The sequence below is a fragment of the Vigna angularis genome, chromosome 11 (genome assembly GCF_016808095.1).
Source record: "Vigna angularis cultivar LongXiaoDou No.4 chromosome 11, ASM1680809v1, whole genome shotgun sequence".
NCBI classification, from domain to species: Eukaryota; Viridiplantae; Streptophyta; class Magnoliopsida; order Fabales; family Fabaceae; genus Vigna; species Vigna angularis.
Window position 1 is genome coordinate 25,968,820 of NC_068980.1, and position 12,768 is coordinate 25,981,587.

Consider the following 12,768-nt stretch of genomic DNA (forward strand, 5'->3'; position numbering starts at 1 on the left):
ATGTCTCCACAAAGTGTTGCAGTTCTTTCACTTTTCATCACCATGTTTGTCTCATCTGGGGTGTGTTTTGGCTCTTTCCTAGAAGACACATACGATTTAACTAAGTATCAGCATTACTCTGTCAAACCAAACAATGAACATTTTGGTAACATCATGAGAAGGGCTTATGGATCCAACCCTTCTGCAAGGTCTAAGAGAATGATCAGTGTTGATGACTATGGAGCCAAAGCTAATGATGGAAGAGATGACACTAAGGTAATTAATTAACGTTACAATCTGACATGAGAATTATTAAACTGTGTTTAACTCCATTCAGTTACCAATCTTTCTCTTTCCTTAGGCATTTGAGAAGGCATGGAATGAGGCATGTTCTTCAGGGGATGTTCTTGTTGTCCCAAAAGCAAAAATCTATCATTTGAAGCCAATCACTTTTTCAGGACCATGCCAACCAAACACTGCCTTCAGGGTGAGATTAATTAACATTTTCAACCAATGATTAGTTAGAGATTAGGTGATTTTTTCACTTTCCCCACAATTTTGCTTCATCATGTTGCTCAGGTCTATGGAACAATCAGAGCATGGCCTGATATATCAGCATATGGAAAAGAAAGACTACTCTGGATCATGTTTCAAAATCTCACCAATCTCAGAGTTGATGGTGGTGGCATCATCAATGGAAATGGCAGAAAATGGTGGCAGAACTCTTGCAAAACCAATGAAAGCCTTGTAAGTTGTTCTATTTCAACGTAATTAACTCAAACTCCTGAAACATTCACATTGTTCTTTACATTATTTCCAGTAAAAACACTTCTGCAGAACTAATGTTAAATCTGTTCATTGTATTCTGCAAAACTGATTAAAAAATATGTATTATATACCAGAATCATCAAAAGGAGATCGTTTCTGCACATTCACTATGCATTACATCTTAAATCAATGAATAGTGCAGATCTGTGTGATGTTAATTGAGTCAGATTTCGTGTGATTTTCAATACTGATCATGAGTTTTTGTCTCTGTGTTTCACAGCCATGCAGACACGCTCCAACTGTAAGTTAATGTTCTTCTTTGTAGCATGATGTTTCATTTTACGTGCAACAATTTTACACGTTGATGCACACATGACTCTGTTTGCATACTAAATTTTGTTGCACAGGCTGTGACATTCTATGGATGCAACAACCTGAAAGTGACAAACCTGAGATTCAAAAATGCACAACAAATGCATGTAAGGTTTCAAAGGTGCAACAATGTGACGGCTTCGAATTTGATCCTGAGAGCACCAGGGAACAGCCCCAACACTGATGGAATTCACGTCACAGGGACACAAAATATTATCATAAGCAATAGCTCCATTGGGACAGGTGAAAACCAAAATCAACAACACAATATTAGAAGAAAAAAAAACACGAATTTTAGATTTTCTGATATGCTTTTTTCACTGTTTTATTGAAGGTGATGACTGCATTTCAATAGTGAGTGGGTCCGAGAATGTTCGAGTGATAGATGTTACGTGTGGACCAGGGCATGGAATCAGGTTTGTAATCATAGAACAATGTTAGAACAAATTTAGTAGGCTGAACCTTTTCAAAAGTTGATGTTGTATTATAATGTTGCAGCATTGGAAGCTTAGGGGCTGGTAACTCAAGGGCTAATGTGTCTAATGTGTTAGTGAACAGAGCCACCATAAGAGGAACCACTAATGGAGTTAGAATAAAGACTTGGCAGGTATACATACAATATACAAAGCTTTTGACTTTGCTTCTCAAAACTGCAATTCAACTTACCCACATAAATTAATTTTAGATTTGTACAAATTCCAAAGAAAGTCTTCAAGAAAAATTGGTAAATCAGAACACAATGCCAAATTTTAGGCACAATAAGACTACAACAATTTGGAAGTTGACCTATTGTACTTGGGTTGGTGCATGCTCAATATCCCACTCTGTTTAGCTTAATCTTGAGCTACCATGCTTTGTTCCAACCATTTTGTTTTGGTTGGTTATCACTTCTAAGTTCTAACTGACCAAAGTTGACATGAAATGTTTCAACCAACCATGTTTGGCAAGTTTACACACACTCCACCAATTCTTAACCTTCTTTTCATTAGTCAACATCGTTTTCTCTTTCAAAAGATGTGGTTAAACTTTCTTTGATCCTTCCTCTTAACTAATGTCAACCAACTTTTTCCTTTTTCTTTTCATTTGTGTTTTGTGGGTTGACAATGCAACTACTGTTTGGAAGTCCTTTATATGCTAAAAAAATGCCACAAAAGACATTTTCCTAAACTTTCAACCAAGAAAGATTAACTGAATTTAATGATTTTCCTTCTGACTAAGATTATGAGACTGTGTTTAACGAATGATGTCTAACATAATGTTTGTATGACAACACAGGGGGGTTCTGGATATGCGAGAAACATAAAATTTGAGAATATAGTAATGAGAAATGTGACAAATCCGATAATTGTAGATCAAAACTACTGTGACCAGAAGAAGCCATGCAAAGAGAAGGTGAGTTTTTGAAGGTGTGAATGAGAAAAAAGAGAGAAAGTCCTTAAGGAAAAATATTACTTGGCTAAATTTTTTATATTCATTTAATATTATTCTTATTTACTTTTTACTCTTTTCTTAAAGAAAAAAAAATAAAAAATATCCTTTGACACACATAATTTTTTTAATATTAATTTAATATTATCCTTTTTTACTTTTTACTTTATTCTTTTTCAAAAAATTACAAAAATTAATTTTTTTAAGACCATTTTACTCTTATTAAATGTGTCAAATGAATGTTTGTCATACTATTCTATACTTTTGAAAAAATACAAAATTTTATATGACCATTTTACTCGTCTATTCTGTGTCAAATAAATGTAAAAGCGTGTCATAATACCATTACTCTTGTGTTAATTAAGATTGGTAAAATTTTCAGGTCTCAGCAGTGCAACTGAGTAACATTGTGTACGAAAACATAAGAGGAACAAGTGCTTCAGAGGTGGCAATAAAATTTGATTGCAGCAAAAGTTTCCCATGCAAAGGAATATACTTACAAGATGTGATCTTAACACCACAGAGCCATGGTGGCACTAAAACCATTGCTACATGTCAAAATGTTAGATATTTTAATAGAGGAAAGTTTTTTCCTTCATGCTCTAATTGATTATCATATTAGAAGTGTAGTTATCAGAATTTGTACATCCTCTTGCTTCAATAGAGTCTACCACTTAGTTTTTTAAAAACTCAAATTCCTCTCATTTAATCTTATAAAGTTTATTTATAACATCAACTTTTTATTTGTTTATATATTATAAATTTATTGTATGTGACCTAAGATTTTTAACAATTTGATATGTTTTACCATAAAATATATTATTTGAGTAAAAGCTGATTTTTTTAATATTTTATAACTTTACAAGAACAGTTTGTCTACTTTAAATTAGAAAGTTTTAAATTAAATTTAAAAAGTAAACTTTAAAATTACATCTGTTTTACCATAATTAATTATTTTCTGTTACTATTAGTCAGATTTTTTTATCAATGACAATGAAATCATATTTTCAATCTATGTATGTAAAGAAATTTAATATTAATAAGAATTAATTTTTAATTGATAGATTATTAAATATATTTAATATTAAAATAAATTTTGTATTTAGAAGTTGAAATAATTTATTCAAATAAAAACTAATGTATAATATTTAAGTTTTTTTATCCAAATAAATAATTTAAAAATGAAACAATTTAAATTTAAAAACAATTGAAATTCAACATGTTTTAAAGTTTGTAGAAATTGTCAAGTCAAACATATAGTAATAGTCTTATTTCATAGTATAATAATTTATTAAAAAAATGTTGAGCACAATAACATCATGGCATATCAAATTTACCAAAATACTCATAGTTCATGATAATTTAATAAGTGTAAAAATAATAATAGTTAATGATAAAAAATGCGAAAATATAAAAATTAAACATAATGATAAAATTTTACATTACAAACCCAAAAGTTAATGTAAGAAAAATATAATGTTTAAAAATTTATAATCAGTGTTGTGAATGGTATGAAATTAAAAATAACACTTAAATATTTTCCAAAAAGAGAAGCATGTATTAGAGAATCTCAGAATTTCTAAGACCTTTTGCTTAACCCATTGTCATAAACTAACACAATTGAACATCCAATTTTTGCCACTAAGGTTTTTCTTCATTTGGAAGAGTGGAGACATCTTATTCAAGATGATTATGGTATCTTTAACTAAAAAACGTATAAACATACCAAGATAAATAATTTTTCCATTTAAGTTTTGCAGTGATAATAGTAGGAGTAGCTAATATAGAGAAAGTCATTCCAAAAAGAACAACTTTGAGAGGAAAACCCAAGGATTAAAAAAAAAAAACTAACTTAGACAAAAACCTTAGGTGAAATCTACGACCAAAAAACATAAGGACAAGGATAGCAACTTGATACCAACTTGAAAAACTTAAATGGAGTAAAACGTTGTATGTACTTTTTACACGGTTACAAAGGAGCATAATACAAAAGGTCAAGGCACTGCATTAAACCCTAACCCTAAAGTTGGGTTCCAATACATAAATAATAATAGAAATAAAACATTACATTTCAACAATATGCATGCAGCTACTACTGCAATATACATAATTTTGGCAGAGCAAGGTTTTACTCAAGTCATCTACCCGTGGTGCCAATACACCTAAACATGGAAATATGATTGCATTTACTTAATGAATATCCACTACAATTTTTAAAATCAGGCGACCACCTAGACATCTTGCAAGTCTAGAATTATCTGGAGTCAATTGGGGGCCTATCCAAATGTGCTAATATAAGTGTAAAGGAACTGGCTGTTTGCGAATATTGTGCAATTGAATCCCATCAAAAGCATTTCCTGTGAACAATGGAAGGCCCAGTTTCATCATAGTCTGCCTTAGTTACATGTTGATTTTGAGGAAAAACTACTTTGGCAAGTATGGCACCTCCCACCCATGCAGAGTACACGGTTAAATTTTCTGGCATGTATTCTGGAGGCTGCAATATGCCAGAGATTATCGGTCAGAGGAAACAGAAGTTAGAACATGAATAACGATATAAAGTTTATGGACAAAAGTATAGGATCATAATGAACTATTATAAAGATTAAGCCCGCAACTATTTATCCCCACAAAGAGAGGAAGCAGGAAATTGCTGCGGGGAACAACTTATTCTGGTCTAAGCATGTGAATTGCAGAGGGATGGAAATAAAACCATGGACCTGGATCCCATATTTCATTACGCACCAGATTTCAAGAATTAGTGACCACAAAAATGAAACATTATTTCAATGTTAAATACTAAAATTGACATAAATATGATGTCAATGAGACGTGCTTGTCAGATTATTTACTTGACAAAAGAATTACCTTTACTAGGGTAGGTCGAATAGCAGATGAACTTAGGCTAGATTCCTTCTGAAATCTTTCCTCAAAACCTACAGAAAGAAGCAACATTGGCGGTTAGCTTTCTCATAGAAAGCGATCAGATTACCGAGATAACCCTCCTCTAGCCATGAACATACTGAACAAATAGACATCTAACACGAAATTTCTTTTCTTACTAATCAGAGAAAACTTAAATTCCGTACGCAATTAAATGCAAAGTTATTTAACAATGCAATAGAAACAGCATTTTATGCACAAACATACGGAACAGCACAAGAAAAGTGAGTTACAAGATAAAGTTTTTGTTGTCTACTATTTGGTGATGAATGCACAATATGAGAAATAGTGTTGTTCATGGTTTCATACACATCAGTATGGGAAGGAACAATATAAATTTAATGTATAAATGTTTTTAGTCTCAAATTTGAGATAAGTTTGTTTTTAGTTTCCCTAATTTAGAATTAATCATTTTAACTCCAATAATTTGGAAAAAAGCTTGTTTTAGTTCTTTTCACCTGAATATCGCTGCTAATTATTTCACTTATATAACTAACAAATTATAAGTTGTTTACATGATAACCTACTGCATGTTTATCATCCTTTCAAAGTTTTCATTCTAATGACATTTTGGTAGAAAACGCTAGAGAAAAAAGACAAAAACAAGTTTTTTTTATAAATTTCAAAAAGCAACAGCAAACTCCCCATAAATTTTAGAGACTAAAATTATAATTACACTAAACTTTTACTATAATATTCATTTGCTATATGATGTTTATTTCGTATGATAAAAAGGAACAATGTTTTCTATATTTAAAATAGTTATATTTAATTATTTTTTCCATATGATTTCTTATAGTATATATAACCGTAATATAACATTATAATTAGGGAAAATTGCATTCCTCCCTCGAGTGAAATATACAGAGAAGCAAGACCTTTCATTAGTTCTGTTGTACTCATATTAAGGAAACAGAAAACATAGGATCTTTCACACTAGATTAAGCAGAGCTAATGAAATAATTGTTTACCGGTCATAGAAGAAGTGCCACCACAAACCACGGTATTTTCAAGAAGTTGGCGATGATTATCAGATGACACATTTGAAATAGTACGGACGAGCTGGTCAACAATGCCATGAGCCTCTAAACCTAATAGACATGGCTGAAACAAAGCTTCCCCAATGGTATACCTTTCTCTTCCAATTTTAATGACCTATAAAAATTCAAAAATCAGGGTTCGAACAAGTCAACAAATGCAGAAGACCAAAGTAAGAATGAGAAAGTACATGCTAAAGGTAGAGAATTATACTAACAAGGCAGTCATAGGAAAACACGACAAAACTGAACCAAAAAAGACTGTATCAGGCAACAAGAAAGTTATATTTATAGGTCAGCAACAAGAAAGACCTGCCATTTGGAGACATTATTCTAAACAAAATAGGCAAGGACATGCGGTAGTCAATTAGAGGCGGTGTTCCTGTGAATTTCTTCTCAGGAGATGTTGCTCGGATTATTGATTTGTATATGTACTTGTGTTCTTTCTTTGTCATTAAATAATACTTACTGAGGCTAGACTCCTTATTCTGGTATCTATCAGCTAACCAAATTGCATTCAGTTGAATATTTCAGAAAACATATCTTCTTCCTAGTTCCTGCATTCAACCAAACAGCTCCTAACTTCTAACTCTTCTTTTATTCTTAGTGTGATGAGCTTCTTCTGCGTGGTATAAAGTCATTGTTCTCATTTAGATCTGCCACCACCACATCACAACTACTCAACTTTGCATCTCTGCTCAGCCGCTCAGCCGCTCAGCCTTATATGGAACACATCAAATTATCATATCAGTGTTTACGCAGCATTTTATGCACTTTTATTCATTTATGAAGTTCAAACTACCATGTTCTCAAGAGAATAATTGTATCCACATCTTATGGTTTAAACTAGTAACTGTCATGGTTTATATCTGAATTAGAGTTCTTTTTCAGATAATTTCAATTTGGTTCTGCTTTTTCATCTAAAACTTACCGTGCCCAACCCTGGTCAAAGGTTCATGGCCATTCTGACCACCTCTATGATCATAACATTCAACAAGTGTAAAACCAATAAATCCCTACCACTTGCTCAAAGCGCAAATATAGACGTTTCTAGTCTCATTCAGCACATCCTATGGAAAATAGGTATGGTGATGTTGGTAGGGAACAAATGGACTAAGCATGGAAATGAAAAAACAGAAGGATGTGTTTATAGGATAGGAGAGGGTACCAAAGGGGCAACAGAAACTAGCTTAGGAATTTTCCTTGGAGACAAAGGCTGCATTCTGAAGCTCTGGCTGATATATTCTTTTCTGTATTTTTTTTTCTGTTTTCCTTTATATATTTTTCAGAGCTTGAGTTATAATGCTCTACTGTAAAGGAGTCGTTGTACTAGAATGTGATCTATATACTACCGGTTTCTATCAGGTAACAAAATCACTCAGAACCCTTCTACGAACTAAGATACAATGCATGCATCCAATCATCCGTATTTGATTAAATATCATCCAAAGAAGAAATACATTTAGACCCAAAACAATCTTCAGTTTAAATATTTCAATGATAATCTCCTATAACCTTATCGATGTAATACAATAACCAATGTGTGAGCAAGGTTTTCAGACTTTGGCCAACTAAAGTAGAAGCCAAATGACTAGTTCATATGCATCGCAACAACAAAAAAAAGAACTTCAATGTGACCAGCCAGATCAAATTTAACATTATTATGGAATTAAAACAGAAGCTTTCCTAAGGTAACAAATGTGAGCCACCTTCTCCTTTCTGCCTTTGTTTAAGTTAAGAACAGGTGAACAATCTCAACTCAAGTAAGCCCTACTCTCATTGGTTAAATGGATAAACCACTTGATGTGGTACTTGAGCCTTGAGGTTCTCCCCCCACCTAGTGGACTAGTCTTTTGAGTTGGGTTCTCCACTTGTGCTTAAATCCTTACAATTGGTGCTTTCATTGAGAGTTAGGTTACAGAACGGACTCTACAGGCTGAATTAAGGTGCAAAATGAACACTAATAGATGAGTGAAGTGTTCTCAAGGAGAAAAGAGCCACCAGTGGGTCAATTTCAATAGAGTGAAGCTGCCATTTCAGCCCTTAAAGGCTAATGTTAGGAGTCCCACATTGAGTAAGATAAACTACTTAATGCGGTACTTAAGTCTTGCAGTTCTCCCACCTAATGAACTAGTCTTTTGGGTTGGACTCTCCTCTTCTGCTTAAGTCCTAACACACAATTTTTCAATCCACATTTCAATTTTGTCTGCTTTGCATTCGTACTAAGATTGTAAAATCTAAAGTAAAACAAACTTGATTGATGAACTGACTAAATACATTAGGAACAGGCATAAGTAAATGAAAAAATTATTAGATGGAGGAACAAAGAGACATGCCTGTCCGTCAGGAAGGGTATGTGTCTCCACAGGGCAAGAATCTTGAGTCTGCTGATAAGCTAATTCATCTTCAGCACAACATGAGTATAGCTGTTTTATTTTCTCAACTTCAGAGATGTTGAGATTCACTCGTGGATTGGATTTGCAAAGTTCTTGAGCAAGGAAATTAGTTAGATCGATACCTCCAAACTCAAATCTTCTAGAGGCAATGTGGTTAACAGCACCCTCAATCACTGGTGCAATATCTGATTAGGCAAGCCAAAAAGATCAAGTTGTGGACAATTAGTAAGCTCAGATTTTGAAAGAGAAACACTCAGCTTTCTACTCATGCTCTTAGATAGCACATACCATACTTATTAGATCACCAAAGATGGCATGTAGAAAAGGCAGGGTAAAATGAATATGCAAATGCAGGCAACAGTTCACAAACATAGAGCTTTTGGGGCACAAACATCACATGAATATGTGATAGAGATAACATATACACCCACATTCAAATTAGACAACTTGATTTACAGCAAGCAAATCAAATAAACCATCTCTGTTTGTAGTTTTTAATTATACAATAAAAAAATACTTGATTTCCCATTCTTTCAGATATGGATACCTATTTTTCCATGACCAATGTCAACTGTGCATCCAGAGATACGTCCTACAGCATATAGTGACAGCACTGCTTGTTCAGAAGCATAAAACCCTGATATGTTGAATGTTTCAAACATTAGTTGCACTAACTGTTCCTTGTTAGCCTGGAAAACAATAATGCATATATCTATTAAAGAGTAATATATACATCTGTTGATAAAAAAGCGAAAGAAAAGTTAAATTAAAGAGTACTACAGACTTGTAAACCTTCAATTTTTATTTCAAGGAAAGTCTAATGGATTATGGGCATGTTCGGATACACTTTTCCATAAACACTTTTTGAAGAAAATAGGAAAAAAAATTAAATAAACTTCTCAATGAGTTAAAATTATTTTATGAATAATATTAAGGTTGAGAGAGAATGAATGAGATTTGAAATTCATGTAAATTAATTTTTAACCCAAGTGAAATTCGGTACATTGAAGTATATATAGCTAAGTAATCTGTAACAAACCTAACTGAATAGAATCAAGTATATAGAGAACTCTAACTAACCTCTAACAAACCTAACCAATATAATTCAGAGATACTTAGAATGTTAGAAGAGACAGCTGTACTGCTTCAGTTACAGTAATACCTATACTACTGCTGTACAGAAATAAAAAAAAAAAGAAAACGAGATATATTGTAGAGTAACTATACTTGAAAACATAAGCTAAAAATCATCTTTTACACAAGAAAATATAAGGGAACTTCTACAAATTAACTTAAACATAAACTGATTTTAACTTATGGAGAAATTCATTTCATTTTTTCTAATTTCCTTCTCCTAGAAGTGTTTTTGGAGGTGTTTATCCAAGCAGATGCTATATCATATAGAAAGCTTGTTATGTAGTTGATAAAAATCATAAACCAGAAATGCATTTTTTTCCTAGACATTAAGAATTTGGATTTTCTCTTGGGATTTTGGTGTTGTCCCTTTGTTATGCCTTCAAAATACACTAATGTACACTGATTTTGATGTTTTAAAATATATTGAAAACTTCTTTAATATACAAGAATCAGTGTATTTTGAAGGCACAGTAGAGGAAAATACCAAAATACCGGCAGAAATCCTGAACTCAGACAAAAACGTAAATATACACACAAAAGATGACACCAAAATTTCAAAAGAGTACATGCTTAATTTTTATTAACTAAGGAGGTCAACTCGAGGAATACACCAGCAAACATACATATACTCCAGAGACACATTACGACCCTATTAGGAAGAAAAAGGCGTATGTAGGTACTTGTTCAAATTAAGCTTGTTAAATAAGCCACTGCCATACCTACGACAAGCATAAAATAAGACAAATAGTATTGCACACTTCAAGAAATGCTGTTGTAGGAATGAAGTTTGCAAAATTCTATACAGAAAATTCAAGTGAATTATCATACAAACAGCGGCGGTAATCCATTGTTTTCATAAGCCTTAATTTCTCAACTGTCAAACATAAAATCATCCAAACAGGTCCAAAATAGTTAACAAGTGCTCAATGAGGCATATAATCCCAGACAAGCTGAAAATAGGGTCAACAAAATGGGAAATTTTAAATCAGTAATAATTTTTAATGACAAATAAATGCATAAACTTCTAAAGTCAAACCTTTGGAGTACAAAGTGGATCCGTGAAGAGTATCTGCCCTTCATTGCCAATTTCCCATCCAAGGCCAGTATACAATACATAATGCAGTAAATCTTCCATGGCATCCCAATCTCTGACATAACCTCGGTAAACCGGATCGACGGAAACGTCGTCGACTGTTGGGTTATCGGTCACTGACCCATCATCGAGCATTCGCTTCATCTGAGTGGGAATTATCTGAACCAAAAGAGCCACAATTAGGGACACACATTGGCGGAAGACACAAAATTGACACAAATTCTATAATGCTTGTCGAGAAATGAAATTAGAAGCAAAGGGAAAAATGGATTTTCAGGCGAGAATTCACTCCATACCATGGCCGGAGTTTGATCGGGAATTGCAAAACCAGCTTTGAGAAGGCTGGAACCGGGGTCGACGACTGCGGCTTCCATGGCACGAAAACGAAAACCCTAACCCTAGATTTTGGTTTTGTGAAATAAAGCTTCAGGCTCTACTGTGGGTTCTGAGGTGAGTAGAGAGAAACTGCAGCAGAAGAAAAACGAAGAAACGAATACAGTTATTAGCGGGTTTTAATTTGAATACGAATGCTGTTTCATGTTCTATTTGATTTTTTTTACAGCGAAAGCAGTGATATGACTCTATTTAAAAAAAAACAATTGTAAGATATTAATTAATGGTATATTCATATACAATATTTCAAATAATTCTAATATTTTCAAGAAATTTTTAAACAATGTAAAAGTAGATTTTTATTTATTGAAAGGGAAGTAACTGGCATATGTAGAATTAGGGGGATGCTCTATGCTATGAGTAGAGAGATAAGAAAAATTACAAAAAAAAAAATTGTGTAACTTGTAACTATAGGTATTGATATTTTAGGATATAAATTAAAACGTGTAATAAGTGACAAATCTATATAATTTTTAAATAATATTAATATCAATGTAAAGATATATACCATTAAATCTATTTTAATAAAATAGAAACCCAATTAAATAAAAACCAAAATTAAAATAAAAATGAATCACGCATCTAAATAAAAACATCAAATTATTAATTAAAGTTAAATAGTTACTGTTCTCTGCTAGATTTAGTACTACATGAAAAATGAAATTGTTTTAACACTTCCTGACAGGCTACAATTTCATTTTAAGTTAACAACAAATACTCCAGCTAAGTTTATTATATACTAAAAAAAGGGACATTCTTATAGAATTTTAAAATGCAAAACTGATTTGATTAGTTTTATATCACATACATGTTTGTATTATAATATAATTAAGAAAATGTATTTTTGTCCGAATTTCAATTATTTATATTTTTTAATTTTAATAATTGCAACAAACACAAAAAGAGAAATTTCTCTTACAAAAGAACAGTAACAAATAAGTTTCACGATTTTTTTTCACTTTTTTTGTTTCTTTTTATTTACAGAGGAACATTGTTTTCAAATAAAAAAACTAGCATGTTGAAAATTTAATAACAATATAACAGTATATTTTTAACAGCTGTGTCTTCAACTTTCTGCTCTCAATCAAATAAAACTGCACCTTCTCGGAGAACTCTCTCCTCTTCCGATCACACCCTCTTCTGATGTCACCAAAAATAACTTCTCTTTTCTATTTGAGGAACCAAATCTCACCTCATCTGAATCAAACTCCATCTGTTTCCA

General features: G+C 32.4%; 2 protein-coding genes across 2 annotated transcripts; one reads left to right on the forward strand and one right to left on the reverse strand.

The window, feature by feature from the left end:
- LOC108333651 (polygalacturonase) lies at positions 1–3,208 on the forward strand. Its single transcript, XM_017569124.2, has 9 exons — positions 1–255; positions 341–466; positions 559–726; positions 1,028–1,048; positions 1,155–1,362; positions 1,454–1,535; positions 1,618–1,726; positions 2,395–2,511; positions 2,930–3,208. The coding sequence occupies exons 1-9, from the start codon at positions 1–3 to the stop codon at positions 3,155–3,157; spliced, it is 1,314 nt and encodes a 437-aa protein (XP_017424613.1). The 3' UTR covers positions 3,158–3,208.
- Positions 3,209–4,550: 1,342 nt separating this feature from the next.
- Positions 4,551–11,713, reverse strand: LOC108332499 (actin-related protein 7). Its single transcript, XM_017567790.2, has 7 exons — positions 11,450–11,713; positions 11,097–11,312; positions 9,471–9,612; positions 8,864–9,108; positions 6,462–6,645; positions 5,416–5,483; positions 4,551–5,044 (listed from the first exon to the last, which is right to left on the reverse strand). The coding sequence occupies exons 1-7, from the start codon at positions 11,525–11,527 to the stop codon at positions 4,892–4,894; spliced, it is 1,086 nt and encodes a 361-aa protein (XP_017423279.1). The 5' UTR covers positions 11,528–11,713; the 3' UTR covers positions 4,551–4,891.
- Positions 11,714–12,768: the final 1,055 nt, after the last annotated feature.